The sequence below is a fragment of the Protomyces lactucae-debilis genome (assembly GCF_002105105.1).
Source record: "Protomyces lactucae-debilis strain 12-1054 chromosome Unknown BCR37scaffold_11, whole genome shotgun sequence".
Lineage (NCBI taxonomy): Eukaryota > Fungi > Ascomycota > Taphrinomycetes > Taphrinales > Protomycetaceae > Protomyces > Protomyces lactucae-debilis.
In genome coordinates this window covers 395,477-418,488 of record NW_024468003.1, presented here as the reverse complement: position 1 = coordinate 418,488, position 23,012 = coordinate 395,477, and the positions used below count along the sequence as shown (strand labels likewise).

The following is a 23,012-nucleotide window of genomic DNA, read 5'->3' as shown; positions in this document are numbered from 1 at the left end:
CACAACCTCCCGACGGCGAAGCGAAAGAGAGAAGAGAAGCAGAGTAGAACCATCACAAGAAGGCAGCATGTTGAAGGCACTCGTCCCTCCGAAGGTAAGGCTATGCACTCTCAACCGCTGTTGCTGAATACTCACACATCCACCGTAGATCGCAAACCCAAAGTCCATCGGTGTCGCGGCAGATGCAGCACGTATGACCCGTGTCGTCTCCTTCTACAAGGCCCTCCCACGCGGTGCTGCTGCAAAGCAGACTGGCTGGAAGGCGAGGAACATTGATGGAAAGAACCCCTCGGGCATGCCCATGATCTACCTGATTGGCGGACTCTTGTAAGTCTTTTGGTGTGTCCCAGACTGTGAATCAAGCATGCTCTTCATGTTCCAGCGAGGGGATACCATTGCTTGGCTTCTGACTAACGGCAGTGTCATTGGATATTCTCTCGACTATGCTTTCCACCTCTCTCACCACAAGAACCACGAACACCACTAGATTTTGACCACTTAGAGGTATCCATGTGCAGCGTAGGATGCTATACAAAACCATCTGACTCTCTTGCGACTATCCTCTATCCTCTGCTTGCACTACACGCTTCTCAAGCCTACTTGGCTGTGATCTGACTACGTTTGAAGCTTTGATTTTTTTGGCTGCCCATTTAGGCAATTCGCGCTTCTTAAAAGAGTCGACGCGACTTGACAGTGTTTTATGCTCGCTGCTGTGCATTGGCTTTCTCTCTGATCCTTGTGAAAGACTGATCTCCCAAACATCTTCCTCAAAGCGCTTTGTCAAAAGCAAGCAAGAGCTTGTACAGTGAATCCTTGCGCATGTGCAGCGCAGTGCATGTGCAGTGCTTATGAACCGGCGTCGCGCCTCCATGTCGTTCACTAATCATTCTTCTAGATCGAACAGGAACCTGCAGCTGGCCTGCATCCATCGAATCAAAAAATGTCGTGGCTCTATCCTCTTCTACCCTGGCAAAACGATTACTTCCTCGACTCGATGCTAGCTTTTGATCCACACAAATCACAAGCCAGTATGTTTGGTAGTGCTGGTTGGCTTCTAACCTTGTTGGACAGTCAGGGGTGGGTCGATGGGAATGGTTTCTCCATGCTGCGGCAAACGGGCGCAGTGGCTTCGACTATGACTTGTCGCATCGCTGACCTTGTGCGTGATGAGAACGGGCTCACATTCAACGGTGTGGTGGCCGCACGACTCGGCCTTGCTGATCATTCTGGTCGCCTTCGCTTCCACTTGGCGGTGCCGAGTAGTTTTGTCCGATGCATGAGGATTGTGAGTGGCGCTGTCAAAACGGTGGCTTCTCATGCATATCGACTTGCACCGGCTTTGGTCTTTGCTGCTTGTCTTGGCTTAGCGTACTATGCAACAACCAGAAAGGAGTATTGGTCTATCAGAATACGGACCGATGACACTCAGGATGCTCTTGCAGATGAACCGTTACTTATCTCCACTGCAAGCACAGAATCATCTCACTCCAACAACAAGGCAGAGCCAGACGATGTTGAGGCAGGGAGTAGCTCTGAGGCACCATCCATTGTAACACCAGAGAAACCACAGGTGCTGTATGCTCATCGCCCCATTTCACCACACTTGGCAGCATTCTTCACATTCTCACTCTGGGACGCTTTGACTTTACTGCATGATGCGCTGACTGGTTTTACTACACGTCTGACTCAGCTGCTACAAGGGAAGCAACCGAACCTTCGGCATAGTGCCATGGCAGCCACTTGCGCCAGGGACACACATGGAGCGCTTTGGCACATCGCGGTAGACGGTCAGCATGACATACGAGATCACACACAATGCTTAGTGACAGCCGATTCTTTTGCTTTTTAGGTCATTACAATGAATTCGTATACGTAGGATACTGGATATTCTTTATGGTGAAACTTCCTGCTCTTGCCAGTTGTCGCCTTGCAGGGTCCATTGCTTGCGCTCTGCCGGTGGCTCCACTTTGAGATACTCCACCTGCTTCACCTCCAGTATCACAAGACAGAAGCGTTTCAATGCTTCCACCACAGCTTTTTTATCTTCCTCAGATTTGCATTCGCCGAGGGATCCTGGAATTTCCATACGCTTCAGAATCTGAGCCTTCTTCTCCGATGTGATGGGTGATCCAGGTTCTGGGTTCTGAAAACTTGCACGCAGTCCCGGTGAGTGCTTAGCAAATTGTCGTAACCTCTCACTCTCCCACGTCCACTTCTCTACATCTGCCTCAGCGATAGACACGAGCTTCTTGAGACGATCAGCGGGAAACGTTGCATTATCGTGGTCTGTTGATTGCAGTAGCCATGCGTGGCCAGAGAAGCGAATTTGTTCTTGTGTCCCTTGATGCCACCAACACACCTCAAATCCATTCTTCCCGTGTCCCTCCTTTTGCTGAGCAAGAAGTTGCTTCGCTTTGAGCATGAGGCGATCGCTTGAAGTGACAATGAGACTACTTTCAACAGACTTGATGGGATTTCCACCCGTTGGCTCGTCTTCCTTACGAGGCTGTCCGACGAACCCACGAAAGACAACTGTGCGTACGGACGGGTGAAGGGGCGCCTCGGGTGCAGGCATGGTAGCGAGCTGCATGTTGAGGGAGTCTTTATTGCCTTGCTTCATATTTTCCTTGAGGATGTCCTCGATGACAGCCTTCCATGGCGGTGGTGTCGAAGTCATGGTACTGAAAGATGAAGAGGGGATGTGCCTGGATAGTTGCCGTAGCCTGCTTGACATAGACTCTTGCTATGGCTCTGTCGTCATGACTGATCGGTCGTTGCACCTCGCATACATCGTGCGACGATCGGTGATGCCGGCGAATTTGAACTTTCAGGAACACAAAACCTCAAACGACCTGCTGACCAGGGGTGGCCTGATCTCGGGCCTACTAGCGATGCTGCAACGCTGTATGATTCATAGTAGAGGCAGTGTGAAGCTTGCAGCACGCCTCTACAGCACACATACACTGGTCCGATCAGGAAAAGTCACAACAGCTACCCTCGCAAAGCTCTACAGACAGACAACCCCCATTTCCGTTGTCACAGCGCATGACTATCCTTCTGCTCTAGCTGCCAACAAGGCAAATATCGATATCATTCTAGTGGGCGACTCACTCGCCATGGTAGCGTGCGGGTATGATGACACAACACAGCTCTCTATGGAAGAAATGCTCTTTCATTGTCGCAGTGTCAAGCGAGGTGCTAAGAACGCCTTTCTTGTTGCTGACTTGCCGTTTGGTTCGTTTGAGGTATCCCCAGAACAAGCCATGCGTTCAGCGATACGATTGGTCCAAGAAGGCGGTATGGAAGCCGTCAAACTAGAAGGTGGTCGTGAAATGGCAGAGACAGTGAGGAAGATCACGCGGCATGGGATCAGCGTCATGGGTCATGTTGGCTTACTTCCACAACGACAAGCGAGTCTTGGTGGCTTCAAAGTTCAAGGGAAAACGGCAGAAGGTGCTGAAGCAGTCCTACAGGATGCATTGGCGCTACAAGATGCTGGATGTATGTCGATTGTCCTTGAGGCAATCCCAGCACCCGTTGCTGAGATTGTCACACAGCGACTACGGATACCGACCATTGGTATTGGCGCTGGTGCCGCATGTTCAGGACAAGTCCTAGTACAGATGGACATGCTCGGTGTGTTTGACCGGTTTGTGCCACGTTTCTGCAAACAGTATGATCAGCTTGGTGGCAGGACCAGCGAGGCCATCACTCGATATAATGAAGAAGTCAAGGCAAGACGGTTCCCGGCAGAGGAACATACATATCCGGCGGACAGCCCTGCGCTCGCTGCTTGGGTGGCCAAGAACAAGGCGAGCTAGCCGAATGCTGGTGTCAGAGAGTAAGAGAGGACCAATTGGTTGTCCGACTTGAAGCACTAGATGGAAGAAGGTCAGCAGGATGCATTGACATTGTGACAAATCAGGCGTACAGCGTGCAGATTGTGCAATAGCTCATCGGGAGCAGGTATGAAGCTCATATTAACGTAGACGTACTTGTTGTCAGTCTTCTAGTAAACATGCAAATTGGCATAGTGCGTACAATTGGGTCGGTAGAGGGCAGACCTAGTTGCTGCTTGAGAAAAGCAGTTGCTGATTCGAAGCGATGCATGGCTGCAATGCGAAAGACTTGCTGCCTGAGGATAGGCGCTCGGCCGACTGCTCTGAAGCGCAGTGCAACCTTCTCTTGCGGATCAGGCTTTAGATATTGAGCAACGATGGCAGAGAAGCGCTCCTGGATAGCTTGAGCATCATTATAAGTAGTAGCTGTCTCTTCAATCGTGTGCATGGACGCAGCGAGGCATCCGGTCACAGGGCTCAAGTGTGGTTGCTGCTGTCGGCACTTCCCACTGAGCACTTTCCCTCCGCACGACAATCACGTAAAGCTACACACTCAATTGCCAAGGCAAAGATGCTGAGACACGCTTCCCTCAGGTCGCTCCTACAGCCGCGCATCGTCGCTTACAGTACACGCTCGAGCCTTTCAACCCTCGCCATCCTCGAACACCAAAATGGTAAAATCAACCAAACCACCCTCTCGGCCGTCGCTGCCGCCGCCAAGATAGGTGGCCCTGTGCATGGCCTGCTTGCCGGTTCAGGCGCCAAGAAGCTCGCTACAGAAGTCGCTGCAAAGATCTCTGGGCTTGAGAAGATTCTTGTTGTTGAGAATGAAGCGTATGATAAAGGTCTACCAGAGTCGTTTGCACCACTCGTTGTGGAGACAGTACAGGGTGGCGGCTATACCCATGTGTTTTGCGCACACTCGGCTTTTGGTAAAAACATGCTTCCCCGTGCGGCTGCGCTGCTCGATGTGATGCAAGTGAGTGATATTGTTGGCATTGAATCGGAAGACACCTTCATCAGGCCCATCTATGCCGGTAACGCAATTGCCACCGTCCAAACCTCTGATGCAGTCAAGCTTGTCACGGTGCGTGGAACGGCCTTTGAACCTGCTTCGGCGGAAGGCGGCAGTGCGAATGTCGAAGAGACCAAGGATCCCAAGGCAACGAGCCAAACGAATTGGAAATCCGAGCAACTCGCCAAGTCCGAACGGCCCGACTTGGCCGGTGCTGCAAAAGTGGTGAGTGGTGGACGTGGATTGAAGGATAAGGAGAATTTCGACAAAATCATCTCTCCCCTTGCCGATGCGTTGGGTGCAGCGGTGGGTGCTTCGCGTGCTGCTGTTGATTCTGGCTATGCAGACAATTCGCTACAAGTCGGACAGACTGGCAAGGTTGTTGCACCAGAACTGTACATCGCTGTCGGCATCTCTGGCGCTATTCAGCATCTTGCGGGGATGAAGGATAGCAAGGTGATTGCTGCAATCAACAAGGATGGCGATGCACCCATCTTCCAGATTGCAGATGTTGGACTTGTTGCGGATTTGTTCACGGCTGTGCCTGAACTCACCCAGAAGCTGTCATAGAAGAGCTTTTGTCCATTCTACGTAGAGGTACATGCTACACACCTGGCGGTCGGTAATTGAGCTGTCGTCCTTCTTCGTACACCTCTTTGAGTTTCGCTTCAACCATACCCATCCTCTCAAATTCCAAGTATTTCTGGTAGAGCAGGTACGCATACCGCGCATCCTCAACTGAATCATGCTCCTCGAGCTGAATCTTGGTATTTAAGAAGTACCAAGACAAGAATTTCAGGGACAACTTTCGCTGTCTCTCTGGAATGAAGAAGAGTTCCACGGTGTCAATGACTTGATCTTTTGCTAGATTCATGTTGATGATGCGGAAATCCGACTTCAACCCGTGCCCGATGAACTTACACCCAAGTCTCGCTAGAGCGTGCAGCTTCTTATACGCCAGTTTTAGCGGAACAAGCGCATGCTCCGTCCGTTCCGGATCCAAATCTCCATCGCGAATACCCGAGAATTCAGTCAGATAATTAACGACCGGTTGATGCGTGACGATGTAGTCATCAATGAAGGGTGAACCGGCAAATTCTCCATCACCACGCAAGACCGACACACGCGCCAGCGATAATCGACTTGGTGCAATAATGTGTTTCGTACCATCACTGCGGACTTCGAGTTCTTCTTGCTGGAGTGCAACGAATTCCGCATCAATCGCAACGAGCGTGCCGGGACCTAGAGCTTCCTCCTTTGACAGAGGTCTGAACCCTTCTGGTCGTTTAGGTGGTAGCTTTGATAGTGAAGCATCGTTGTAGAGGATACTTGTGTCGACTGTGTCTCCATGTTGTTTCTCTCGCGTGACTTTATCCATGCGTTCATATGTGAGCATCGCAGGCACTTTCCAAGGTCCTGGAAAGCTCAATGCTTCTTCCTCTGATACTTCCTTCACCAAGAAATCATTCAACAACAACCACTTGCCAGATTGTCCAGCAAGTCCAGCAGGCGCAGTTGCTTGGGCAGCACCCCCAGCAGCAGCCACTTCTTCAGGCACGCGAACGAATGTCACAAGATGCGATTCTTGAGGTCCACCATCCACTCGAATCTCACATACCATGCCAGTCAGCGCGTACATTTGCACTTTCCCATCAACTGAGCGTTTATCAAGATCACGACCTTGAAGACATTGTAACTTGCCACCACTCACGGACAATCCAAGGCGCGTCGGTGGCCATGATTTACCTTGCCAGTGTCGCCATTGTTCGGGCGTTTGACACATGGCGTTGATGTTGAGTACAGCCGGCAGGGTTTGAACGAGTCGCCTGATGCCAGATGGTTGAATCGCTCGACAAGCGGGACACCAATTTCGAAGACCACCTTCGTGATGCACGGATAATCTCAACATGGAAGCAAACTGCGCAGTCTGATTATCCTTTCTGGACAAGACAGGCTTGCCATAAATGAGATCCGTCACGACACTGACGTTGGGTTTGACGGATTCCAGGCCACACACGCATTTCGAGATGATTTTTGAAAAGATGCTGATGGTACCGTCGAGTTCGGCTTGTTTGTGGAGGGACTCAATATCCACCTGTGCTGCAGTTTCTGCAGGTGCAGACTCGCGCAACATGGTTTCCAGTAGGAACCGATTGAAGGATTGTCCCATATTGGCCCATGGCATCACCGGCGTCACGGCATTATCTCCCATGACAAGTCCTAGCTTTTGCGCTTCAGTATTGGCACTGAAGACTTGCAGGAAGTTGGTTGCTTGGCAATTTTGACCATTCGCAAGCATGCCGAATAAGTAACCCACCTCGCACAATAAACACGATTCCCGCAGACAATCTGAGGAGGCGTGGCTAATGGCAGTTTGACTCAATGCAGGCGAGTAGTTGTAGAGCTGCAGGACGGCATTACAATAGGTATTGGCGAAACTCGTTTCAAGACCAGCAAAGCGTGTGCTGTTGAAGAAATCAAAGTCGAAATCCTCAATACCGAATTTGGAGTATTGAATTTCCATGCGACGGTAGTAGTTGGGTACACTGGTACTGCCGAGACCCATCTTACCCATTTCCTCAAAGAGAAGTTCTTTTGCCTCATTGGAAGCCAGTGCTTTAGCCTTGTCACTCCTGAAGCGTGGTGCAGCCAGGAGTGCTTTACTCGCGGTATCCTCTTCCGCAATGTTTCGCCGTCTGCGTTTATGAAAGGGCGCATAACCGATACCATCCACTATTTTCAGGTTTTGCAAGATATCCGCATCCACTTTTGCAGGTGGTTTTCCCTCCCGAAAGACCATCGATGCTGGCCATGATGAAAACAGCTCATCGCGATAATACGGCATACCGATTGTATGCAAGGGTAAGTCTGTATCAATCGACATCTCCTGCACGGGTTCTGCAAAGCTTGGGAACTCAGTGGGAATACTAAAGTCCGTGAATCTGGGCTCATCACCACGCTGTGACCATAAATGAAGATGATTGTCTGCATCAATGTAGATGAAGGCGTCGCCTGAGGGTGAGAGATCGAATTGGGTGATATACTGCATGCCATGCGTGAGTTGCATGAGTTTCAAGTCCATGGTATTACCAACGTCTGTGGTTTGCAGTTGTCCACCTTGCGACAAGATGAAGATATTGGTGAACATTTTCGGGTGTGCCTTGAGGAAGGCAGGTCCAGCGGAGAAGGGAATGGGTAGTGTTGGGCGAAGAGTCCGACTATCAAATACCTTGATGAGTGTTTCAAGTGAGTACTGGCCGTACCGTTGATGATAGCCACATGTGAGGATGGAATGCCCACACACGACAATATCAACAAAGGAACCCGTATGTGCCTGCATCTTGGCAATCAGGGGACAAGCGGCGTCCATTGCATCATACAATCGCAGCTCGCCTGCAGCAGAACCAGCAATGAAATGACGGCCAAGCTTTTGAATCAGACTCACATCCTCGCAACCATTAGCCTAAGTGTGTCAGTCTTATCCTGCTAGGGCACATACTGCCATACCACGAATTCACTGATTGCACCGCGTTCCGTATTGATGATGGCCATGCCGCGAGCGATACCAACAATGACGATATCATGGGGGTTTCTGGGATGTGGCGCCATACTTGTCGCATTCGCCAGTTCTGGATCACTTCGCATTAGCCTGTCTTTCTTAAAGTTGAAAGGCGTACCTGATGGTCCATTTGACAAGTCCGCGTCGCGTTCGAGCACTCACTGAAGTACTACTCAATGACAGGATCAACTTCTTCGTCACTTGAATCTCGCGAACGGCATCCTGGTGTGCGCGAAAGCATGTATATTTCTGTAATCCCGGTCCATGATAGCTGCACAACCTGCCTTGTTCATTACCAGTCCAGATGAGCTCTTCATCTGTATCGAATTGAACGGCTGTGAGTGCGCTGTGGGGCGTATGCGGTGCGCGTGATTGATCTAGCGCGACATTGATCTGTGCGCGTGTGTGGTTAGCTTCTCTGTTGTGCCCTTTTTTGGTTGTTGATGTGATCATGGTCTATATACCTCTGTCCACTCGTTCATGGCAAAGTGAAGATGCCGATGGTTCTCCTGCGCACACCCATGCGACTGCAAGCCTGGTCCCCTCTCTCCCAACAAGCCAGCAAATGGCCTTCTCTGAACGCGTTGAGGGTGAGTCTGTCGAGCCTGGCACGTCTGGTTTGTGAGAGTGCCAAATTAGCCGAACGGAGAAGAAGGCAGCAGACACTAGACAGACAAACGACCCAGGCGAGCATCCAAGTATCCAGACATACACAAGATCATGTACGGCAAAGATCCTGGCTACTGACACAATGAAACTGACTCATAGGAACGCGCTTTACAACAGACCCAACAAAGTACTTTCTCTCGCGACAGACATCCATCAATATGCAAACACTAACACGCACTAGGTTCCGCACTACCAGCGACTCTTCCAGGCCAACCCGGAGGTTCCAGTGTACATGAAGACACCCAAGTCAAAGATCATGCTTTACCCATTCTTTGCTATGTTTGGCGTCGGTGTTCTCGGTGCATTCTACGGTATTCAGAAGATGGCCCGGTATGTTCCGCTAGACAATTGCTTCTTCTTGCTAACAGTCCTCAGTGGTGTCAAAGACTAGACTTTACTCATTCAAGGTTCAGCTTGGAATACAATCGTCCTGATACATTCTCTGGCTTCAGCGCTATGTTTTGCTTTTGAACTCAACTTGATTCTGCTTGCTCAGTGCTCACCCTTGGGCTCGAGCAAATACGCTTGCTGAATGCTTTGATACGGAGTCCTTTTATGCTACAAGACTATACGCTGACAGGGCCCGTGTGACAGTCGACTGATGGTTGACATTAGCTGTTGCATCTTTTATTGCTTTTGCTCGCCCTTTCGTGATTGCTGCTACTCCATTACTGCACTGCTGAAGTATCAAGGAGAGTAATCTCCGAAAAGTGGATTTGTCTGTGTACGTCGCCGTCGAAGGACTGTCCTTCCCACCTGATCATTAATTCTTGCCAGCTCTATTCCTTCAGAGGTTCTGTATACTTGATGATTGAAAAGGGTCCTTGTCTGCACAACAGATGCCATCTCATCAGAAGGCAGACTTTGCCAAAGATCATTGAAAGATGTAACACTAGAGGTGCACCTGCCTCATTGGGTTGTGCGAACATGCGGTGATGTGGTGCCAGCCAGGGTAGGTATGCTCTAAATTACCTGGATGGGTCAAGGGCACTGAACAGGGTCGTAGTGTAGCACTAGCACACGAAGAAGGGGTCGGCTCCCGCCTGTCAAGAAGTTGAAAGTATGCGAGCATCAAGGAGAAGTGTGGGGGGTCTAAGCAGATTTACACAGCGTACGATCTGCAGTATTCCGTGCGGGTTTGCTTGTATGGATGCGACCTTGTATGCTGTGGAGTGCAACAGGGACAGGGAGGGAAAGCTGCTTTTTATGCTGAAGGTCCAATAGTCAAGCACTGTACTACTCGTCTGCTACTCAGTACTAGTGCCAGTAGCCTCCATCAGGGCTCGCCTGTCTCAGGATCGGAAGCGAGCGAGTCCGGCTCCGTGTGTGCGCTTGAATTTGACATGCGACGGCGGGTGAGATGATGTCAAACTGACAGCGACGGAGGCTACGGAGAGAGCAGAGAGGCAGAGGCAGGGTAGCAAGGGCTGAGTAGAATGCATAGAAGACTGTCGCATCCAAGGGCCTGCCTCCCCCTGTGCGTCCTGCGTATCCTCATCTACTGTCCATTTGCCCTTTCTCTTGTCTGCTCCAGCCTCCATCTGCTGCTGCTTCTTCTTCTCTTCCTCTTCCCAATCGCCATTCACAACCACACACACACACACACAGACACCGTGTATCATCACTCATCCATCATCAGCAGCGCGCATTCCTCCCTCCAGACATACTCATCGCTCGAGGCGCATACACATCACTCTCCCTGCCCCAAAAGGCCCATCACCACACGCGGGCCTCCGTACAGAGAGGAAGCGCATTCTCTCCATCCACTTCCCACTTGTCACAGTATACAGGTCAACAGATCGTCGGTGATCAGCACTGTCAAATACACCATCTCCCAAGCTATCATTGCATCAAGGCTGTTGCTTGCATCCAGTGCGCACAGGCAAGTCCAAGAGGCACAGACAGCGGGCGCCCTTCCAGCGGATCACCAATCTCACCTTGAATAACCGAATCCCAAGGTGTTTGTGATGAGCACCGATGCTGCAAACCTCCTCGGCACCTACTCGAAGCATGAGCGCCAATCCTCCATCGACTATCGCCGCACATCGCCGCATACCATCAAGGAAGAACAGCAGCAACATCAAGCGCTAGACCCGTACAGCCAGTACAAACCCTACGAGCATCAACCCGTCGACCCGTTTGCATTGATTGATGGATTCCGACAAGATCCCTCCACTGCATCACAAAACCAACACGACAACAGCAACCACAACGCCGCATCAGCCTATGCGAATTTCCCAAACATCCCCGGCGCGAATGGCCCCATGCCCATTGATCGCCGCACTTCACTTACAGAAAATGTCATTGGGTCGCCCGCATCGAGTTATGCACCAAGTCTAGGTCCTGATACGCGCAACAACTCACTCGCGCATGTGCATTATCCACAACAACAGCAAGGTTTCAAAGTTCCCGGTAATGCCGCTCTTGATAGACGCATGTCATCGCCGGCTGCGATGCATCAACAAACTGTTTTTGCAGCAGCGAATGTAGCGAGTCGGCTTGCGGCTAGATCTGGCATTGTGCAAGATCAGGGGCCTCAATGGACTCCGAATTTCAGTTTTGGCGGTGGTAACAATACCAATAGCAACTTGACTGGCAACAACAGCAATAATGGACAAGTCGTCGGCCAATCAAGTGAGAATAATGGTGCTGGCATGGGTGCGATACCGGAGCATTTTGTGAGTACGGATTACCTGAATCAAGGAAGGCCGAACTACCCCAGTGTCTTTGCTGGAACTGGGTATTCGGCAGATCGACGCATGTCTGTTCCCGTGCTACCCACAGGATCTTTCCAAACATCACCGAATGCGCGACCGATGCAAGGACGACATGTGCCCGCAGTAGATTGGTCTGCCTATGAGAGTTCACTCATACCACAAACAACCTCTCGACAAGAATTTTACCCACGAGAGGCAGTACCTGGCGCTGGCGCTGGGTACTTGGATCCACTCGGCTCTGCTGCATCACGCTATCGCATCCAAGCAAACAACAATATCAATAACAACCCTGCATTGATCCCTGCGGCACCGTATGATCACATGAAGAGTCATTTACAAAAGAGAAGACAGAGTTTACCCTTCTTCCCACCTGACGGAGCAGCACTCGGTGGGTTGCAACCTGATGGCAGTGGTGGCTTGCTACAACCGCCTTCAATGATGATGGAAGATGGTCATCAAGTCTCACAGCAACAAAGTATGATGAGTACGTTTCATGCAAAAGATGAAAACGCCTCACACAAGAAGCATGTGTGTCCGATTTGCAAGAAACGGTTCACTCGACCTTCAAGCTTGACGACGCATATCTACAGTCATACGGGTGAGAAGCCATTTGTGTGTGAGGTGCCGGGTTGTGGACGGCATTTCAGTGTCATTTCAAACTTGAGGCGACACAAAAAGATCCATCAGAATGGCGGTGGGAGTACAGGCGATGGAGGTGCGTCGGATGAGAATGAAGCAGAAGTGGGTACAGCAACGCAACCACCTGGATGACGTGCTCTATTGTGCTAAAAGTCTATCATATGTGAGGACATAATATATGCAGTATTTATATAGCCAACTCTTCCTGCACACACCACACTTCCCAGCTCGAGCGCATCCTGACACAGTTGAGCTTTGTCATTGATTGAAAGACGCTTCGCTCTTTGCTGCGCGCGACTTGCGCTTGCTCGCTATGAATGCCACACTACCTGGCGCCTTCCTACGCGACTTTTCACGCGTCTTGACGTGCTTCTCAAAAGTGAGCGATGAAGTGACTTTTGAAGCACAACCAGGCAAGGTACGCTGCCTCTTCTCTCTGCTTCTCGATCTTCTCACACGCTGTCTGTAGCTACTCATCACTGCCATCAATACGGCAAAATCGTCTTTCCTGCTCGCCACACTCAACGCGACAGTATTTGATAAGTTTGAGTATGTTGCGCCACCTGCTAGTGCCTTTCATGGACATCAAAAGGATCGTCCGCTATACTGCTCCCTCCAAATACGCGTAAGCTCTATCTTTTATCATTTGTGACGCTTGCTAATACGACTCAGGCATTACTCTCCATCTTCAGGTCCCGCGCTTTCGATGCACGTCCGGATGCAAACCGAGATGCATCTGTTGAACGCTGTGAATTAAAACTCCTCCATCCCTCAGAAGACAAGACGCAATGTGCATTTCTCGTTAGACTTGTTTGTAAGCATGGTGTGCGCAAGACATTCAAGCTTCAATACGAGCCTGTTCGCTCTGAACATGCGACGTGCGATCGCCACACCTTATTCAATCGTCTCAAAATTCCCTCCGTCTCACTCAAAGAAGTCGTTGATCATTTCGCACCTCGAGCAGAGGAAGTGACATTGGGCTTGGTGGATGGGAACTTACAAATCACAAGCTTCACGGAAGGTGTGGTGGCGAAATCGAATGTTCAGCAAATCTTGAAGCAACCTGTCAGTACAACAGTCATGATGGATGCCGCGGAACTCGATGAAGCCGATGCAGATGAAGATGTGCGCATCACATTCGGACTTCGTGAATTCAAGGCGTGTTGCGTCTTGAGTGAACAATTAGGTCTACAACTACGACTTGCATTTGAGACACCAGGGAAACCACTCTTGGTAGAGTGTGGGAGTGGTGGACTGACGTTTGAGTTACTTGTTGCAACGACTCAGGATATCCCTGGTGGTACATTGACTGCACGATCTGGTAGATCAGGAACAGGCAGACCACCAGCAACGCTACTTGGTCGTAAAAGACCCCTCACAGGAACAACAGCGCAAAGAGGTCGTTTGTATCCAGATCGTCCGAGTAGCAGTGGTGCAAGTGGTGCGGGATTCTCAAGTATGCAAGGCAGTGGACAGCGTAATGCTTGGACACCCGGTGGGACGATGCATGGTGATGCACAGGGTCTTGCAAGTCAACCGCTCTTCTTGCCAGAAGATGAAGCGACGCAGGAAGCATCCGCCGGTGCACAAAGTCGACCGGTGCATCAAGCTGCCGAGCAGGAAGGAGAGGGTGATTTTGGATTTGCAGAGAGCGATAATGATGCGCTTGAGCTGTATGCGGATGAGATGGAGGTCGAGGAAGACGAGGCAATGAGTGCAACCCAGCAACCCACACAAGCTGCACCTAAGCCTCGTGGTCTCTTTGACTGAGGTTTTGGGAGGGAGTAGCTGCTCAGTAGCATGCCATCTGATCTCATTCAGTAGTCTGAAATTGGTGCTCACTGCTCTGGCTGAATTCTGGCTGAACTGAGTGAACTAAGTGAATTCTGGCTCTCTGGCTCACTGAAATCATGCACGATCGAATTGCGGGGCGATCCAACAGTCAACGTCATCCAACCTCAACGGCCAAATCCTGCACATAGTACAGCTTGCTCTCGCTGTCAGTCCGTAGGGCCAGTCATCCTCGTCATGGGTTCATTAGAGCCATTTGATATTCAGTCCATCAGTAAGGCCAAGCCCATCGAGCCTCAGGACCTCTATGACAGTCTACGCGGCGGAACGCTGCCAACCATGCTATTATACAATGAACGCGGCTTACAGCTCTTCGAGAAAATCACGTACAACGAGCACTACTACCTCACCAATTCAGAAATCGACATTTTGAAGCGACAGAGTCATGTCATTGCAGAACAAATCAAGGGGAGCATCATCATTGAATTGGGCTCCGGTGCATTACGAAAGACTTCCTTGATTCTGAAAGCGGTGGAGGAGCTCGGCGTTTCGACAGACTACTATGCCTTGGATCTGGACAGGCGTGAGCTGGAAAGAAGCCTGACCTCTCTCGTGCAATTGCAGCAATTCAAGCACGTCAAGCTTCATGGACTGCATGCAGACTACAACGATATCCATGCCTTCCTCAAAAAGCATGATCAACGTGTCACGATCCTTTGGATGGGCTCATCTGTTGGCAACTTCTCTCGAGATGGTGCCTCTACATTTCTTCTGTCCCTCAAGGAATCTATGAAGCCGAATGATATGATGCTTGTTGGTGTCGACAATAGAAATGCGCCTGACCTCGTCTATACTGCCTACAACGACCCTGAGGGTGACTCGGAACGATTTGAGATGAATGGCTTGGAACATGCCAATCAAATTTTGGGTCGAGAAGTGCTCAGACAGTCAGATTGGCAATACAAAGGCTTGTACAACCAGGAAGAGGGATACCACGAGGCTGCATTCCAGGCTTTGAATGATGTTCACATTGCAGACGACCTCAAAATCGAAAAGGACACGCTCATTCGCATCGAGCGTAGTTACAAGTACAGCAACCTGGAAGCCTTGGCCCTTTTTGATCGATCAGAGCTCAATGTCGCTGCACAGTGGAAAGACAGTAGGGACCTGTACTCCTTGTACCTTCTCACGACGCCCCCCGCATACCTCTCGAGACAAGCAGACACATTGAAGCCGGTACCAAGCCTTGCTGAGTGGGAGCAACTCTGGAAGCTTTGGGACACCATTACGCTCGGTATGATACCCCAAGAGATGCTTCTTTGCAAGCCAATTGATTTGCGGCACCCATGCATCTTCTATCTCGGACACATCCCTACATTTCTCGACATTCACTTGACACGCGTCGGGAATGGCAAGTATACGAATGATGCGTATACGCGCATCTTTGAGCGTGGCATCGACCCAGATGTCGACGATCCAACACATTGTCATGCACATTCAGACGTGCCTGACACCTGGCCCGACTTGCAAGAAATTCTGGCGTTCCGGGATACGGTGCGCAATCGTCTGCGAGAAGTCTATAGGCAGGACACAGCCTCGTTCAACAGACAATTGGCAAGAGCTCTTTTTGTCACTTTTGAGCACGAAGCGATGCATGCAGAAACATTGCTCTATATGCTGCTGCAGTCGGCAGAGACACGACCACCACCAGGCGTCCTTTCTTCCCTTCCAACAGCCGCCGCCCCTGAACTGGAACCAGCAGCTTGGATCACCCTAGAAACTTCAAACTTTGAGGTTGGTATGGACGACCCAGAGGAGGCAGAGTCAGGTCAGTATTTTGGTTGGGACAATGAGAAGCCTCGCCGCTCCATTTCCCACGCAAAAGTGGCGATACAAGCACGACCTATCAGCAACGGCGAGTATGCAGCGTTTCTTGACGCGCATCCCAAGCTGGCGGCGCCGGCATCCTGGACACAGTCTCGCGAGGTCAAGACAGTCTTTGGGCCAGTGCCGTTGACATACGCTGCTGATTGGCCTGTGGCTGCTTCTTACGATGAGTTGCAGGCATATGCAAAGTGGAAAGATGCCCGACTTCCTAGCTTTGCAGAGCTGCGACACTTTCTGGATGATCACTCTGGGGAGTCTTCAAATGAGCCGTTCAACAATGTGCTTGACAAGAATGTCAATTTTGGAATGTGGCATCCGAGCTCGCTTACCAGCTCAAGGGAATCTGTGCAGACATATACGGGCTTCTGGGAGTGGACATCAACAGAGTTCAGTGCACCGAAAGGCTTCGTGCCTAGCAAGGTCTATCCAGCCTATTCGTCAGACTTCTTCGACGGCAAGCACAACATTGTGCTCGGTGGCTCTTGGGCAACCATCACTCGCATTGCAGCTAGAAAGTCCTTTGTGAACTGGTACCAGCGCAATTACAAATTCGCTTGGACAAGTGGTCGTTTGGCACGGGATTTATAGAAGGGGAATTGTAGACGATATTTAGCCATCTGAATGTTTAGCTCATGACGTCGAGTGACTTTGCTGGTAGATCTTCGAGAGCGACCATCTGCTTGTAATGTATTGATATTTGAAATGCAGGCTGAACTAGAGGTGCATTCATAACGAGGCTTTCTATTTGCTGACTCAAGTCTTTGTATGCGCCATTGCTAGATCCAGCGTTGATTGCTGGCAAGTTACCATTTTTTGAAATCTGCGAGAAGCTAACGATCCAGCTATCGCGGGCGATGTTGATAATATAGAAGAAGCCAAGGGAACTCTAGATGCTTTGTATGCTGAAGCTGTTGCTGATGGGTATGAGGGCCCAGAAATATCAGATGCAGATGCTCTTGCTATTCAGGAGTTGAGCCTGACTGAAGCAAGTACCAGTACGCCTCAATCTAAGCCTTCTGAAGAGAGCGATGAACTCAGTCAAGACGAAGACCTTAAGTTCCTGCGGCTTTCGTTCTCTGACCAAAACTTAATGACACTCAAATTTGTACTCAAAAAGAGTGGCCGCGATGTGATTCGCGCTGTCGATGAACTGCTCAATCGGGAGACACTGGAGCGTGAGCAAGAGTTTGATGCTATCTTAGATGGCACAGGATCCCATGCTATTGACGCATTTTTTACAGATGGACTGCCCAATAGCCGCCACAAAGGACAGCAAAAGAAAATGAAACAGCGCCGCGACAAGGCACTGGCTGAAGTAATGGAACAGGATGCAGTCCTGCCCAAGCTGTCAAAGTGGGATCAAATCAACAGGGATGTTGACTGGCTATGTCGGATACTTCCAGTGGAACGATCTGTGGCTCAGTCAGCTTATCACCGGACGACTCATCTTGGGGCAGCGCTTGATGAGCTGATCACAAGGAGCCCCTCGCTTGGGCACACGTCACACCCAGATCGCGAAGACAACGCTGCAAAGCTCCTCAAAAGCCATCATGCTCTGGGCGTCGACAAGATCAACCAGCTGCTAGACTTGACGAACGACGATTTGACTCTTGCCACTGAGGCAGCTCAGGTCCTTTCTTCCTGGCGACCTTATGAACTCGTGGGCCTTGCAACCCCATCTGGCACGTCGACACCTCGATCAGCGGTAGAGAGGGCAGCTGCCGCCACAAGTGACGGTGGGTTCAGCATTGGAGGCGGATCCATTGTTCAGACAGCGGCTGAGTATCGTGCTCTTGCGCATGAGCATGCTCTGAAACGCGACGCATACTATGCACAAGCCTCGAAAGCGCATGGGGAAAACAAGTCTTCCATGGCTGGTGTTGCATTGCATTATGCTGAACGAGGAAGAGAGCAAGATGTCAAAATGCGCATGTACCAGATGAAAGCTGCACGCGCACAAGCGCAAGCTTCAGCAGTGGCCCCGTCATCTGGGCAGAATCCACATGCTGAGGTTGATTTGCACGGACTGACAGTGCAGGAAGCAGTAGACGTCGCTAGGGAACAAGTGTCACAGTGGTGGACGAGAGTAAGGCTTTCTGAAGACAATGCGACAGCTCAACGATCGCTACGACTCATTACGGGGAAAGGCCTGCATAGCAGCGGTGGCAAGGCGAAGATATATCCAGCTGTGAGAGCAATGCTCGACCGAGAGGGCTGGCGTGTCGAGCCTGGCAGTGGTGTGCTGATTGTGCGTGGCGTTGCCAGACACTAAGCGTCTTGTGCATGTATTCACATAGATTGCAATCGACAAGAGATCAACGCCGACGGCCTTTGGTCTTTTGAACAAGCTCAAAGCCATCTTCATCGACGACTGGCTCGGGCCGCGCTACAGGCGCATCTACCATCATCTCATCTTCGTCGACTTCAGCATCCGTACCGCTGCTATCGCTATCTTCCTGCGCAGCCTTCGTGGCAAGCGACGGCCGCGCCTGCTCAAAAGCCTGCTGCATCTGTTGAATCTTCTCAAATTGACCACGCAAGCAGTCCTTCCAGCACGCATCGATGTGCATACTTAATTCATAAGCGCTATCATCTTCGAGCATGACGCTAAACTCATCAGACAAGACTTGTGTGACAACATCTTCGACATCTTCAGGATCAATGTCCTTGAGTGCCACCTCAGTCGGAACATCGCTCGCTGCAGGAACTTGCGATGTGTACATGTCAGCGACGACACCGGCGAGCCAGTCGCGCTTCTCGGCAGAATCATGGCCTCCCCATCCGTTCTCGACCGCCAATTGAAGAGCTTGAAAGCGCCATAGGTAAAGCGACACGCCAAGTTCGAAGTAAGCGACCGTCTTTGGATGTATCGTTGTCTTTGAAGCAGCCGACATGCTAAGTTGTAGCTGATGCAAAAGAGCACTTCAGCATGCAGCGACCTTGACTTTTTCTCCCAGGCATAGTAACAGTCACATTTTGCGCTTGACCCAGCCGCGCTCCTCCTCATCCTCCTCACTACTCTCATCGTCAATGACTGCATCTGGTTGAATAGGAGGCGAAGGCTGTTCTTTGTCCGTAGTGCGTTTCTGCATCTTCGAGTCGCGTTCGCGTCGTATGCGATCAAGTGCAGCGCGTCGTTCCTGCTGCTCAGCTAGGCGTTCCTCGAGTCGTTGCTCGTCCGAGTCCCATCCTGCGACAGTAAGCGTGTCATCGTCACTAGAAGCATCGTCGGCCAGCTCAATGTTGGGAACAGCATTCACTTCCGTTGAGACGCCGTTGCTTGCTGTGTCTTCGCCTAGCAAAGCCTGCAATGCGGCCCATTCGGCGTCTTGATCTATTGCTGGTTCGCTCTGCTTGTCTTTGGCCTCTTGATCGGTGCGAACACGCTTCTCCGGCGTGTCTTCCTCTTCAATTGGTCTTTTAGACATAGGCCTCTATGCGTGCTCTGCATAAATCGTCTCTACATAAACCAAAAGCACTGAAGCTACGTCCCAAGCGTCATGTATCTAGTCCACTATCTCATCCACCTCATAGACAACGAAGCCCTCTCGCTGCATCTTAGCAGCAACGCGCTCAACCTGCTCGAGCACACGCAACGTATTGCCACCCACGAATCCAGCAAGCTGTGCATCTGTTGCATTTGAGCGCTCAATGATACGCTTGATGAGAGCCGGGTACTGAGCCACAGATTCAAGGCCCTGAGGAAGATGTTCAACACCGTCAAAGTCGCTGCCAATACCAACATGTCGCCATCCGATCCGCTCGGCAACGTACAAGACGTGGTCAACCACAGTGTCGATCGTCACTTGCCGCCCATCTGGGCCTAAATATTCTTGCATAAAGACGATATTGATGACACCGTCGTTCTTTTTGAGCAAGTCGAGCACATCGTCTGGTGCATTCCGCTCGTGCTTGAAGACACCTTGTGCACCTGAATGCGAGAAGATGACTGGTGCTCGACTCAGCTCGAGTGCTTGACGCATGGTGTCATCACTGACGTGCGACAGGTCGACCATGAGCCCAATGCGATTCATCTCTTGCACAATAAAGCGCCCATCACGACTGAGACCGCCAAAATCTGCAGGAACGCTTGCACTGTCTGCATACTTGTTGTGGCACATGTGCGTGAGCGTGACATAGCGTACACCAAGCTCGTGATAGAGCCGCAGAGCCGCTGGCGAGTTGCCGATTTGATGAAGACCCTCAACACCAAGGAAGCCTGAAATCTTGCCCTTCTTGGCTTGTGTACGGAAGCTCTTGACGTCAGTTGCAAGCGAGAGATCTTTGGGATATTTGGCGACAATGCGTTTTGCTACATCAATCTGTTGCAATGTCGATCGTGCTTGCGTCATGGTCCCAACAGCGCTTGTGTCGTTCCAGTCTTTGGGGCATTCCGTAAAGACTGACCAGATAAAACCAGAGGCACCACCTTGGCGTATACGGGGAATGTCAAGATGTCCAAAGAAGCCTTCCTTATCGAAGGCAAAGTCAGGCCCTTCGATCTTATTGTGAAACTGCCAACGAGCAAGTTCAGGCAAGTCGACGTGCGTATCGAGCAGAGGATGATGCTTCAGCAGATATACAACACGCTTGTCTGGGCTTTTGTGCGTCCAATTGTGATGGTGCCTCTTGGCAGGTTCAAGCATGATTAATGAAAGCATGAATAGCATGGCAAGCAGAGCAATTCTGTTGGCCTTTCGACGGCGAATGGCAAGCTGTTCAGCAGAGACTTGAGCTTGAGAAGCGCATGAGCATGAGCATGGTATAGGCGCCATCAGCGGCTGCTTTTCAGCGTCAAATACATGCTGCGCCATCTGTTCAGTGGTGGGTTGGGTGAGTGTCGCGGAAGTGGTGAATCACTGGTGATGTCTGACTGATTTCGTAATTTGCAAAAGAACGAAAAGACCACACAGACAAGCTCAAGCTCTGCAGAAGGGAAGCACTCGAGAGGCCCAAGATGCAGCAGTCCGTAGCCAGATCAGCAAGACACACAGCTGCACGATACACGCCATGCAGGCATTCACGGCAAACAGCGATGTTGTTCTCAACGACACCCGCTGCTTTCAAAGTCAATCGCCAGCTCAAACCAGAGGGCAAGCCCGAGCCGCTCCATGTCCCTGGGTCAGGCATCCAGCACTCCTCTCAGATTGATCAGAGACACGGTACCATTATGACAGCCATTGCTGGCTTCACAACCAAGTTGCTGGGTGATAAGAGAAACTTTTATGCCGCATATCAGCCATCGATGGATCTGTACGTTCAAGCAGCAGCGCAGGCGGCTCAGGAAGAAGCACCCGTTCCGTTGAGTGGCAAAGCGGATTCAAAGGACTCTAGAAAGCAGGCAGTGACGATGACACCGGCATCCCCTTTTGCCGCTACCACAGCTGCGAGCAAGGCAACAAACAAATTTTGGTACGAAGACGCCGCTTTACCACCGACGTTCCAGACGTGGTTCCAAATCACACAACTTCATATCTGGATGATGATGGTGCGCTTTAGATCACTCGATAAGTCACTCGGTCGCCACTATCAGCAGCAAATCACAAACCACTTCTTCAATGACGCAGAAGCCAGGTTGCGTGTCGTTTATCAGATCCGCGACGGCCGTATCATTCAAACATACATGAAGGATCTATTACTACAGTGGCGTGGTTCTATCGTTGCATACGATGAAGCACTCTGCAGTACAGACGCAGTTCTCGCCGCTGCACTTTGGCGCAACATGTACGGTGCAAAGCCTGACTTCCCGCTTGCAAGTCTAGCGAGCATGTCGGCACACGTCCGGGAACAACTCGTCAAGCTTGACAAGGCACCGGACGAGCAAGTCCTGACCGGCAAATTTGTGTTTGATGCACCAAAGCTGCTTGCTTGATCTGTGTATCATGCAGCATTCTTCCCAGTTTAGCATAGCGATGCACAGCATTTGATTACAATGGAAATCCTATACAGTCATTTGCATCCTCATCGTGGCAAAGCTCGTCTTTCGGCGCAACAGGAATCTTGGCTTCTTCGAAACTTGCTTCTTGGCGCCCGGAACTGGCGCTCTGCGGGGCGCCTCGTACGCATATTCCTCCGCTTCGTCAAAGGTAGTGGCACGGAGCGGCGATAAAGGTGCATTGGCCAATTGATCGCACAAGTCGCGCTGCTCAATAGAGAATCTCTTCAATCCGGAGCGCAAACGGCCACTCATACTGCGTTCATCTGCATGCAAACTCATACTCGATCGAGGTGTCTGTGCTTTCGGTCGCAAGGGCCCACTTGTCGCAAGGCTTGCTAGATGGTGTGACTGTTGGCGCTCCACAAAGTCTGCAATGGCCTGTGTGTACATTCGAGATGTAGGGATGAAGTGGTTGCCTGGATGAAACAAGACATCTGCCTTGACGAAGCTCTCTGCTAGCTGCTCACTACGCTCCAAGGGGACCATGACGTCGCGCTGTCCAATCAAGTGTAATGACGGCGTGGAGATATCCTTGTACAGCCAGTCAAACGACGCTGCTGCCGGACGTGCACCGCAAAAGAGGATGGCAAATTTGAAGCGTGGGTGATACATGGCATCGGCATACTTCTCAAGCTTATTGACGACCGCTGGCGATGCCCTTGAAACTTGGTCGAGCAGCGATGTGATGGCAGCAGCACAGGCAGCGCCTTGTGAGAAGCCCAAGATGCCATCGAATGGTGCTTTGAGTTCTTGCGCATGGTATCGTAGCAATGGCAGGATCTTTTCTGCTGCTGCTTCGAGGTTGATGAGATTTGAGGATTGGTCCTCCCAGGGGTAGTTCCAAGAGAATCTCGTTGGCAAGCCCGAGATGCGATGATGGCGGTCTGAGAGTTCTGCTGGATCGTAGCTAATGAGGCCTACAGGTGCAGACGGCAATACAAACTCGGCGTCAGGCATA

General features: G+C 50.9%; 16 protein-coding genes across 16 annotated transcripts; 10 read left to right on the top strand and 6 right to left on the bottom strand.

Annotated features, from left to right (window-relative positions):
- Positions 1–67: 67 nt before the first annotated feature.
- BCR37DRAFT_399122 (putative mitochondrial F1F0 ATP synthase subunit F) lies at positions 68–773 on the top strand (the record flags this gene model as incomplete). Its single annotated transcript, XM_040871771.1, has 3 exons — positions 68–94; positions 149–327; positions 421–773. The coding sequence occupies 3 exons, from the start codon at positions 68–70 to the stop codon at positions 485–487; spliced, it is 273 nt and encodes a 90-aa protein (XP_040724923.1). The 3' UTR covers positions 488–773.
- A 167-nt stretch (positions 774–940) lies between these two features.
- BCR37DRAFT_393399 (uncharacterized protein) lies at positions 941–1,849 on the top strand (the record flags this gene model as incomplete). Its single annotated transcript, XM_040871300.1, has 1 exon — positions 941–1,849. The coding sequence occupies one exon, from the start codon at positions 941–943 to the stop codon at positions 1,847–1,849; it is 909 nt and encodes a 302-aa protein (XP_040724922.1).
- BCR37DRAFT_380443 (pyridoxamine 5'-phosphate oxidase-domain-containing protein) lies at positions 1,826–2,805 on the bottom strand. Its single transcript, XM_040869493.1, has one exon. The coding sequence runs from the start codon at positions 2,732–2,734 to the stop codon at positions 1,892–1,894; it is 843 nt and encodes a 280-aa protein (XP_040724921.1). The 5' UTR covers positions 2,735–2,805; the 3' UTR covers positions 1,826–1,891.
- A 36-nt stretch (positions 2,806–2,841) lies between these two features.
- Positions 2,842–3,994, top strand: BCR37DRAFT_380442 (3-methyl-2-oxobutanoate hydroxymethyltransferase PanB). Its single transcript, XM_040869492.1, has 2 exons — positions 2,842–3,877; positions 3,932–3,994. Exon 1 carries the CDS (start codon positions 2,892–2,894, stop codon positions 3,819–3,821), a length of 930 nt encoding a protein of 309 aa, XP_040724920.1. The 5' UTR covers positions 2,842–2,891; the 3' UTR covers positions 3,822–3,877; positions 3,932–3,994.
- A 361-nt stretch (positions 3,995–4,355) lies between these two features.
- On the top strand, positions 4,356–5,441 carry BCR37DRAFT_46707 (electron transfer flavo protein domain-containing protein). Its single transcript, XM_040872323.1, has one exon. The coding sequence runs from the start codon at positions 4,411–4,413 to the stop codon at positions 5,422–5,424; it is 1,014 nt and encodes a 337-aa protein (XP_040724919.1). The 5' UTR covers positions 4,356–4,410; the 3' UTR covers positions 5,425–5,441.
- A 17-nt stretch (positions 5,442–5,458) lies between these two features.
- On the bottom strand, positions 5,459–8,866 carry BCR37DRAFT_348043 (ubiquitin carboxyl-terminal hydrolase-domain-containing protein; the record flags this gene model as incomplete). Its single annotated transcript, XM_040867814.1, has 3 exons — positions 5,459–8,317; positions 8,362–8,491; positions 8,532–8,866. The coding sequence occupies 3 exons, from the start codon at positions 8,864–8,866 to the stop codon at positions 5,459–5,461; spliced, it is 3,324 nt and encodes a 1,107-aa protein (XP_040724918.1).
- Positions 8,867–8,978: 112 nt separating this feature from the next.
- BCR37DRAFT_393394 (uncharacterized protein) lies at positions 8,979–9,473 on the top strand (the record flags this gene model as incomplete). The annotated part of the gene is made up of 5 exons (XM_040871299.1): positions 8,979–9,030; positions 9,087–9,135; positions 9,182–9,209; positions 9,264–9,412; positions 9,458–9,473. The coding sequence occupies 5 exons, from the start codon at positions 8,979–8,981 to the stop codon at positions 9,471–9,473; spliced, it is 294 nt and encodes a 97-aa protein (XP_040724917.1).
- An 863-nt stretch (positions 9,474–10,336) lies between these two features.
- BCR37DRAFT_46815 (uncharacterized protein) lies at positions 10,337–11,298 on the top strand. The gene has a single exon (XM_040872324.1). The coding sequence runs from the start codon at positions 10,519–10,521 to the stop codon at positions 11,026–11,028; it is 510 nt and encodes a 169-aa protein (XP_040724916.1). The 5' UTR covers positions 10,337–10,518; the 3' UTR covers positions 11,029–11,298.
- A 1,020-nt stretch (positions 11,299–12,318) lies between these two features.
- BCR37DRAFT_340696 (uncharacterized protein) lies at positions 12,319–12,486 on the top strand (the record flags this gene model as incomplete). The annotated part of the gene is made up of 1 exon (XM_040867372.1): positions 12,319–12,486. A coding segment is annotated over one exon (168 nt), but the record flags the coding sequence as incomplete, so codon positions are not given.
- Positions 12,487–12,735: 249 nt separating this feature from the next.
- Positions 12,736–14,276, top strand: BCR37DRAFT_399116 (Rad9-domain-containing protein). Its single transcript, XM_040871770.1, has 3 exons — positions 12,736–12,856; positions 12,908–13,063; positions 13,111–14,276. The coding sequence occupies exons 1-3, from the start codon at positions 12,752–12,754 to the stop codon at positions 14,206–14,208; spliced, it is 1,359 nt and encodes a 452-aa protein (XP_040724914.1). The 5' UTR covers positions 12,736–12,751; the 3' UTR covers positions 14,209–14,276.
- A 60-nt stretch (positions 14,277–14,336) lies between these two features.
- Positions 14,337–16,999, top strand: BCR37DRAFT_380434 (C-type lectin protein). Its single transcript, XM_040869491.1, has 2 exons — positions 14,337–16,914; positions 16,959–16,999. The coding sequence occupies exon 1, from the start codon at positions 14,467–14,469 to the stop codon at positions 16,702–16,704; it is 2,238 nt and encodes a 745-aa protein (XP_040724913.1). The 5' UTR covers positions 14,337–14,466; the 3' UTR covers positions 16,705–16,914; positions 16,959–16,999.
- A 1,432-nt stretch (positions 17,000–18,431) lies between these two features.
- On the bottom strand, positions 18,432–19,010 carry BCR37DRAFT_348240 (Pre-rRNA-processing protein TSR2-domain-containing protein; the record flags this gene model as incomplete). Its single annotated transcript, XM_040867835.1, has 1 exon — positions 18,432–19,010. One exon carries the CDS (start codon positions 19,008–19,010, stop codon positions 18,432–18,434), a length of 579 nt encoding a protein of 192 aa, XP_040724912.1.
- A 75-nt stretch (positions 19,011–19,085) lies between these two features.
- BCR37DRAFT_393389 (uncharacterized protein) lies at positions 19,086–19,544 on the bottom strand (the record flags this gene model as incomplete). The annotated part of the gene is made up of 1 exon (XM_040871298.1): positions 19,086–19,544. The coding sequence occupies one exon, from the start codon at positions 19,542–19,544 to the stop codon at positions 19,086–19,088; it is 459 nt and encodes a 152-aa protein (XP_040724911.1).
- A 78-nt stretch (positions 19,545–19,622) lies between these two features.
- BCR37DRAFT_347976 (dipeptidase) lies at positions 19,623–20,762 on the bottom strand (the record flags this gene model as incomplete). Its single annotated transcript, XM_040867807.1, has 1 exon — positions 19,623–20,762. The coding sequence occupies one exon, from the start codon at positions 20,760–20,762 to the stop codon at positions 19,623–19,625; it is 1,140 nt and encodes a 379-aa protein (XP_040724910.1).
- Positions 20,763–21,466: 704 nt separating this feature from the next.
- Positions 21,467–21,988, top strand: BCR37DRAFT_348111 (ubiquinol-cytochrome c chaperone/UPF0174; the record flags this gene model as incomplete). Its single annotated transcript, XM_040867823.1, has 1 exon — positions 21,467–21,988. One exon carries the CDS (start codon positions 21,467–21,469, stop codon positions 21,986–21,988), a length of 522 nt encoding a protein of 173 aa, XP_040724909.1.
- A 480-nt stretch (positions 21,989–22,468) lies between these two features.
- On the bottom strand, positions 22,469–22,798 carry BCR37DRAFT_332195 (serine hydrolase FSH; the record flags this gene model as incomplete). Its single annotated transcript, XM_040867054.1, has 1 exon — positions 22,469–22,798. A coding segment is annotated over one exon (330 nt), but the record flags the coding sequence as incomplete, so codon positions are not given.
- Between the last annotated feature and the right edge of the window lie 214 nt (positions 22,799–23,012).

What these genes read in the sequence shown, in the direction of transcription:
- BCR37DRAFT_380443 (XM_040869493.1), bottom strand. Translation starts at nt 2,734, where the DNA reads ATGTCAAGCAGGCTACGGCAACTATCCAGGCACATCCCCTCTTCATCT.
- BCR37DRAFT_399116 (XM_040871770.1), top strand. Translation starts at nt 12,752, where the DNA reads ATGAATGCCACACTACCTGGCGCCTTCCTACGCGACTTTTCACGCGTC. An exon ending in TTGAAGCACAACCAGGCAAG is followed by an intron (nt 12,857 to 12,907) that starts GTACGCTGCCTC and finishes CGCTGTCTGTAG; the next exon opens with CTACTCATCACTGCCATCAA. An exon ending in ACTGCTCCCTCCAAATACGC is followed by an intron (nt 13,064 to 13,110) that starts GTAAGCTCTATC and finishes AATACGACTCAG; the next exon opens with GCATTACTCTCCATCTTCAG.
- BCR37DRAFT_46707 (XM_040872323.1), top strand. Translation starts at nt 4,411, where the DNA reads ATGCTGAGACACGCTTCCCTCAGGTCGCTCCTACAGCCGCGCATCGTC.
- BCR37DRAFT_380442 (XM_040869492.1), top strand. Translation starts at nt 2,892, where the DNA reads ATGCTGCAACGCTGTATGATTCATAGTAGAGGCAGTGTGAAGCTTGCA.
- BCR37DRAFT_380434 (XM_040869491.1), top strand. Translation starts at nt 14,467, where the DNA reads ATGGGTTCATTAGAGCCATTTGATATTCAGTCCATCAGTAAGGCCAAG.
- BCR37DRAFT_46815 (XM_040872324.1), top strand. Translation starts at nt 10,519, where the DNA reads ATGCATAGAAGACTGTCGCATCCAAGGGCCTGCCTCCCCCTGTGCGTC.